The 8,010-nt window shown below is 37.8% G+C and overlaps 1 protein-coding gene across 1 annotated transcript in view; it reads right to left on the bottom strand.

Annotated features, from left to right (window-relative positions):
• Positions 1-5,599: 5,599 nt before the first annotated feature.
• The window catches only part of LOC107668444 (uncharacterized), a 5,091-nt gene continuing 2,680 nt past the window's right edge, over positions 5,600-8,010 (bottom strand). The window contains exon 3 of the mRNA XM_016460311.1: positions 5,600-6,352. Coding sequence (XP_016315797.1) covers positions 5,637-6,352 — 716 coding nt within the window. The 3' untranslated portion in view covers positions 5,600-5,636. The remainder of the gene's footprint in view (positions 6,353-8,010) is intronic.

Below are 8,010 nucleotides of genomic sequence, written 5' to 3'. Positions count from 1 at the left end.
TGTTTGTATGTGTTCCTTCGCTGGCATTTTCCACATTTCGTTTTTCTCCCTTAATAACAAATGTGTCCATTCTTATGCTCAATTTTACCGAACTAATGGCTGCTGGTGACTATTTGAATTGAATTCTGCCAAAGTGCGCGCTTGTAAGTTAAATGAGTAACTTTAATTACGTGAGTTGGCTACAGGTCTGCTCACGTCTGAAAATAATATATGAAAAACAAAATTATTTTACATAACAAAAACATAATAGCTTATATTTGTTTAGAACATTTTTAAATTAATGTAAAAACTAAAATGAATGGTAAAACTGAAAGTTATTTTTTTTATTATTGTGTTCAGCACGGTGGGCCGCATTTGAATTCGTGACGGGCCGCGGGTTGAGAACCACTGATTTAGATCAATCTTGAGTGTAGTGTTGTCAAAAGACCCGGTATTTCGGTACCAAGTCGGTGCTAAAAAAATGTAAACGTTACGGTACCAGGTTTTTTTAAGTACCGGTGGTACTGAGTACCCGGTCAACCCGGTTCTTGATGCACTATCAGAAAGGTGCGCAGATGCGCTCTCTTCATAATCAGCAGGCCGCATTTGAATTCGTGATGGGCCGCGGGTTGAGAACCACTGGTCTAGAATAATACATAAGTATGCTGTTTGAGACACAGCGTTAGTTTGTTTAGTGGAGGTAGATGGATGGAGATTTTTTTGTTTGTTTTATTTTTACTGAACTACACTAGTGCAGCATGTCAGGCTTTTTATTTATTTATTATTTTTATTTTAGATTTTAATTTAGGACCTTATTAATTTAAATGTGGCTTGACTGAATGTGACTCCCAGTAGCCTTTCAAAATATTAGCACGCACACACACACACACACACACACACACACCAGGCATGATCATAAAAGTACTGCAAGGCAAACAGAGCTTTTCATTTTAACTATTCAAAACTATTCATTTTATGGAGAAGATAGTCATGTTATTTCATGTAATACAGTACGAATCTGCATTTTCCATTGTCTCAAGAATAAATTGATCTTACCTGCTGTACTTTGCTGAATGTGGAGCTTCCTGAGCAGTGCAGTCAGTCACTCAGTCAATCCTGCTTTGAGGTCTGGAATGAGCAGCACTTCCTTTATATCTTTACATACAGCTACTGACAGGATGTAGTTTCAGGTTTGGTTGCAACAAACAGTAGAATGCTTGTGCTGGCCAAATTTCTGAATACAAGCCTATGTGATAATTGAATAATAATAATAGTAAAATGAGATGTTAACATCTGTATAACTGAAAATAAGAACGAAAGACTGACAAAAGACTCAGTTATAAATATTATACATTTGTTATTATAAATATGTCAAAATAAACAAAAATAATATTAATAAATATTAAATAGATACAGTGGGTACGGAAAGTATTCAGACCCCCTTAAATTTTTCACTCTTTGTTATATTGCAGCCATTTGCTAAAATCATTTAAGTTAATTTTTTTTCCTCATTAATGTACACACAGCACCCCATATTGACAGAAAAACACAGAATTGCTGACATTTTTGCAGATTTATTAAAAAAGAAAAACTGAAATATCACATGGTCCTAAGTATTCAGACCCTTTGCTGTGACAAATGGCTGCAATATAACAAAGAGTGAAAAATTGAAGGGGGTCTGAATACTTTCCGTACCCACTGTATATGCTGGCCAACATGACATACAAGTTCATACAAGTTGACCTGGGAAGAATTCTCATTTTGTCTGCACGCTCAACATGTTGCACACTCCGAGCACAGACAAGTCAGTATCATTTAAAAATTATTGCAACGTTATCTTCTAGTAAGGAATTCAAGTGAAAACAGCCAGGAAAACCAGATTCTTGACTACATTAAAAAAAAAAAAAAAAACCCATCGAGGTCATGTCATGCATTCCTAAGCTGATACTCAAGTTTTAAAAAACCCTATTAATAAACTGACTTTTAAAAATACAGTACTTTACTTGCAGCTGTAACTACTTTATTTGATTCTGTAACATACTGTATGTATTTGTTCTCAAAGCACATTTTTTTTGCACGTCACTTTCAGATGTGATTAATGTCTACTTAAAATGTTTTATTCATGTCACATTGAGACATGATTAACATAGATTAGACATGTTTTATGCCCAGCCATTTATGACGCATCAAAAGTGCCTCATGACACAATGTATTCCTTGTACTTGTAATATACAATAGGTGTGAAAAACATCTACTTGTGGCATTTTTTTGCACGTGTATTAAAAGGAAAATACATATTTTGTTCTATAGGAGACTTAATAACTCACCACCAGAACTATGGGGCATAGCCCAAACCTGTTCCAGCATGACAATGCCCCTGTGCATAAAGCGAGCTCCATGAAGACATGGTGTGTGAAGGTTGGAGTGAAAGAACTCGAGTGTCCTGCACAGAGCCCTGACCTCAACTCCACTGAACACCTTTGGGATGAACTGGAACACCGACTGCACCCTAGACCTCCTCGACATCCCAACATCAGTGCCTGATCTCACTAATGCTTTTGTAGCTGAATGAACACAAATCCCCACAGCCACGCTCCAGAGTCTAGTAGAAAGCCTTCCCAGAAGAGTGGAGCTTATTATAACAACAAAGGAGGACTAAATCTGGAATGTGATGTTCAACAAGCACATATGAGTGTAATGGTCAGGTGTCCCAATACTTTTGTCCATATAGTGTATGTTACTGACATCATGAAACGTTTGTCATTCTTTAAATGTTATTTCGCTGTCGTTATTAAAAGAAAATGTTCCGTATAATGTTATAATAAACAATTGTTATAATTCTAAAGGGGTCACAAACTTTCAAGCACCACTGTATATAACATGCTATTTTTTTTTTTTACACCTAGCCATTTATGATGCATCAAATGCACCTTAATGATGCGTTGGCTGAAAGGAGCAAATAATAAAAAAAAAAACTGATGGTGTATCGAAGTCTTTCCATGCAGGCACAAAACTGTCATACACTACTGAAGTCTGGGCTGTTTTTAATCCGATAATTATCTTAAAAGTTTATTAATCTAATCTAATTTGTTGTAATACACCCTGATTTCTGCATTTCTGTTTAAGATGTATGTGTTGCTTAGGAAGTGAGTGCATGCCAAATCAGAAGTCGTTCCTACGAACATATCACTTACCATTCCAGTCCAGTTCTACTTCCAGCACTCCACCTCCCCAGCTTACTAATAAACCACCTGCTCCACCAATTACCCCGGTGTAGCCTATTACCACAGAGCACTTCAGCAATAAGAGCTTGTAATTTACTCTTTAGTAGCTTAATTACTGAACCTTTACATCCACTGCCTTCTCTTTTACATGTGAGACAGCTCCGCCCCCTGGATTTGCCCTCATTGTGTGGCTCATGTTGTGTTTGTGGGTTGTGGATGTTAATTAAGATGCTCAGCGGTTGTAGAGTTACATTTGTGACAATAATAATAATAATAATAATAATAGTAATTAAAGGCACTGTAGACTGTTAGTAATCACTTTATTTTATTTTAATCATATTTCCATGGAACTTGTTCCATACATGTAAATGCAGCTCAGCATGCTTTCCAGGAATTTTGCATTAGAAACAATTCGATATAACAGATCACAATGAGACAAACAAAATGAGTTAGTAACCGTAATCAGATAATTAGAGTAAATGGTAAAATATCATAATTCATTCATCAGCATGAATCATCTGAAAATTGAAAAACGTTTACAATACCAGCGAGGATGTCTGTGTAATAAGCTATAAGCTGTGCTATAAAGTCGAATAATAATGTATACATCTGTAATATAAACTCCAAATATCCAAACATGTGGTTTTTCTCAACAAAGCTCAATCATATTTAGAGTCTTTAGACAATAAGTGCTGCATTTAAAGCCCTGATGGCTGGATAATCATTAATCCTCCTGTTCTGTTAAATTACATTTGTTTTTATTTTATTTTTGAGCAATACTACAGAGCCCTAAAGTCTCTGCACATGATCGTGAATCCTCCTGATCAGGTGGTTGTAACAACGACGATGAAGGGAATAAAAGGAGATGGAGGAATTGAGATGCCTCCAAAATCCCCGTTCTGCTTCACATTTACACACAGTCATTTTAATAAGAACTAAACTTCAACTTGTTATGAGGCTCGGCTTTAAATTTTAGTTACAGACATGTAGCTGAGTGCAATCATCTTTGTGTTGGAAATATGTTGGAGTAAAATAAATCATTTTGAGGAGCAGGGTTGCCAAAGTCAGATTTTTCAGTTTTGGAACAAGGTTGTGGTAGAAAAAGCAAGTCCATGGGTGGTGTTTTTTAGGAGTGTGGGAAAGTAAAAATAAAAAGAAAGCCAAGATCTTGTTTTAAAGCAAATCATCAGCTAAAGCTAACAGATTTCCCAGAAAACCACTGGCTATGGCAAACAAAGGGAAAGTGTAATGTATGGAAAATGTACAGAGCCATTTCTGCACAGGTTGGGAGAGGAAAAACAGGATTATGGAGAGGATAACAGTCATAACAGGCAATGGATGACAAAACTCTAACCCTAAGTGTGTTGGAAATATTGCAAATATACAAATGTGTGCACACCACAGTGAACTTTTGTTTGGAAAGAAAAAAACTGGTGTGTGTTACTTCCGGGTGTGCCTCACACGTCCTGAAAAGTGAAGCTGCGGGCTCTTTGATCGCCCCCTGGTGGCTGGCTGCAGTACAGGTCAGAAATTTACCTAGTAAGTTGATGCTATAAAAACAGGGCATGTCATTATGGTTGATTGGGTCTGCGGGAGTTTGATTCCGCGGCTCCACCTCACGACACTACTGCACAGACTCTGGCTCCTAATGACATCATTTACTCAAGATGGCAGCAGCCATACTCAGATGTTTTGGCTTCACTTTTCTACAATGGAAGGAATAGGAGACGCGTCGTCCATCTTTTTTTACAGTCTATGGTTTCTTCAGGTGTCCAAACTTTTTGAGCTAGTTTCAGGTCTATGGGATTTAGGATGTAGTTGAGCTGGAAATTTTGAAAGGAAACCTGGCAACCGGTGTGCCTCACACGTCCTGAAAAGTGAAGCTGCGGGCTCTTTGATCGCCCCCTGGTGGCTGGCTGCAGTACAGGTCAGAAACCCCGCCCTCTCCATGTAAACGAATGGGGACTTGAGTCAAAATAAAAAAATTAATTACACTTCCAATATAATTTTCCGAAAGATGGTTTTGGTCATTTAAGGTAGTTGATATCGCGGTGATATATGTTCAATTGTTTGTTTTTGTGATAAGTTTGATTTTAGCTAGTAAGTTGATGCTATAAAAACAGGGCATGTCGTTATGGTTGATTGGGTCTGCGGGAGTTTGATTCCGCGGCTCCACCTCACGACACTACTGCACAGACTCTGGCTCCTAATGACATCATTTACTCAAGATGGCAGCAGCCATACTCAGATGTTTTGGCTTCACTTTTCTACAATGGAAGGAATAGGAGACGCGTCGTCCATCTTTTTTTACAGTCTATGGTTTCTTCAGGTGTCCAAACTTTTTGAGCTAGTTTCAGGTCTATGGGATTTAGGATGTAGTTGAGCTGGAAATTTTGAAAGGAAACCTGGCAACCCTGAACAGGAGAAATAAACTCACTGTCCATGTTCAAACAAAGGTGCAACTTCATGCAGAATGCGAATGCACCAGTCAAACCCACGAGCTGTGTTGTACATATTCGCAACTTCCTGTCTTACCTGTTCAAACCGGGCCTGTCTACTTTGTCTGTCTATCCACCTGACCTTTGCCAGTTGGTCCACATAGATTTCAAGATTATTCATATTATCTATGACAAAATTCACCTTTTGTCTCTCCTCTTCTGTCACATCACCTGGGTTTATGCGGCGTAGCACATCTATCAAAGCACCACGCAGTGCTCTGCAATATTCACCATACATCACTCTATTCGCATTCACGTAGAATTCATCCTCACCAAAGTGAACCACCATGTTTGTCTGAATATCTGTTTCTGTGTTTTGAGGAAGTGTGTGTCTGCCTAATGTATCCATTGCCTGCTGATTATATCCTCGTAGATTAGAAATACGATGGCTTTGTATAAAATCAGTCAGCACATTGAAATGAAATCTAAGAATGCCATTGTTGAAGACATGTTCCCCTCTTTTTGGCCTTCCCAGTTCTTCCTTCAGCTCGTGATTGAAGTTTGGATTGATGATAAGGATCTTTTCTAACATGTCTTTCTTAATATCCTCCACTTTTTTCTGTCTCTCTTTCTGCTGAGCTGGAGTTGGAGTTTTTGTTCCCCTTTTGGAACCTTTGACCATATGTTCAATAATCATTTCCTTTCTGACCTCTGTGGAGAAAAGAAAAAAAAAATTCCTTGCTATGATTTAACTCTAAATTAAATGTATTTCAATCATGACAACTCTCGAAAGATTTATCATGGTGATGGATATGACAATGTTAATGTATTTGGTCTTGGCGGAATAGATCTGCAACGCTGCTGCTGAATTGCTGCTGCTGTTGGTTATTGCTGTAGTTGTAGATTATTGCTGCTGCTGCAAGCAAGTACAGGAACTTGCTACTGCCAATGCATACAGCGATACAGTGCCGTGAGTATTTAAGACATACTGCTGCTGCACAAATAGCATATAAAATAACCCATAGCAGATCTATACAGGTGGAGCTGGGGAAGGTGGAAGGTTTCAGAGAATCGCAAGTGAATGCTAGCCAGCTATATAAATGCAAGGCAATAAGCTCATTGGCTGCATATGCAGCATGAACCAATCAGCTTGTGCCAAGTCGTTTAACTCTCTGAATATCATCAGTTACATTAACAACCCGTCAGCCTGCGCCATCTAGAGTTTCATGACTGAACTATATATTTAATTTAAATTTAGAACAGTGAGAAGAGCAGAAATAACACGCACCTGTCACATTTCTGAGTCCAGAAAATTCAGCTGCAGCTGCTGCTGGTTTATCAGATAGAGTCAACTTCTAAATATGGAAAGATAAATTTCAATAAAAACTGTTACCATTGACTGGCATTATGGTGCACTGTGACATGCAATAATTATACCATATTCATACATTATGTAAAGAATAACACATGATGGACCATGCTGCTGTAGAAAAATAATCCACTTCAGGAACTCTGAGCCTCATAAGAGACGATTACATCCTTAAAATCAAAACTGGAAAATGACAGAGTAGAGAGTACAGGAGTCGTACATGATGGTTCATGCAGGAGAACAACATCAAATCATAAATAATTTTTTAAAAATATATCCAGCTGAACTCTGACAATAACAGGAGTCTACTAGGATTTTATGTGATTTTGAAGATCAGTTCATATCAAAGTTTTTAACTGCTGGCTTTTTTTTTATATTAGGAGAATTTGCTGTACTATCTGTCAATCTTTGGATATATGATATTTAAATATGACTCACTTTCACGTTTTGCCTTCACATGTTTTTTTAATGACTCTTTCACAATGTATTCAACGGCCTTCTCTTTCTCCTTTATCACCGCTTTATTCCCTTCGTACAGAGCCAACACCAGCTCCACTGCCTCTTTTACCGTCCCGATGACAGGAACGATGTCCATGAACCCGATCCACACTGTGTGTTCTTCAGCCGCAGTGGACATGCTGTTCTGCTGTCTCTGTATCTAAAACCTTTAAAGAGAAGAAGTGCTGTGCTTTAATAGGGCTGTTTTCCTCCGTTCTACATGAACACTAATAAGTATTTGGAAAATTAAGCCACACGAACAAATGGATGAATTTCACTGCATTTGAAAACAACATGTTAAACCAAGTGGCATTTATTTTGGAGGAAGCACAAAACATTTCCCCAAAAATAGATTATGTTTTAAAAAATAAAAATAGATATACTGGTCATAATTAGACAAAAATGTATTTGGACCCTCAGTAGTGGCTTCATTACAGATCACAATTGCAGTGTTTTAGTGTTTAGTTTCTGTAACAACTGCAGTGGAAGTTTACTCCATCTT

Source organism: Sinocyclocheilus anshuiensis, unplaced genomic scaffold (genome assembly GCF_001515605.1).
Source record: "Sinocyclocheilus anshuiensis isolate Anshui unplaced genomic scaffold, SAMN03320099.WGS_v1.1 scaffold2749, whole genome shotgun sequence".
Lineage (NCBI taxonomy): Eukaryota > Metazoa > Chordata > Actinopteri > Cypriniformes > Cyprinidae > Sinocyclocheilus > Sinocyclocheilus anshuiensis.
Note: the sequence above shows the minus strand (reverse complement) of the source record. Positions and strands in the feature narration are given on the sequence as shown.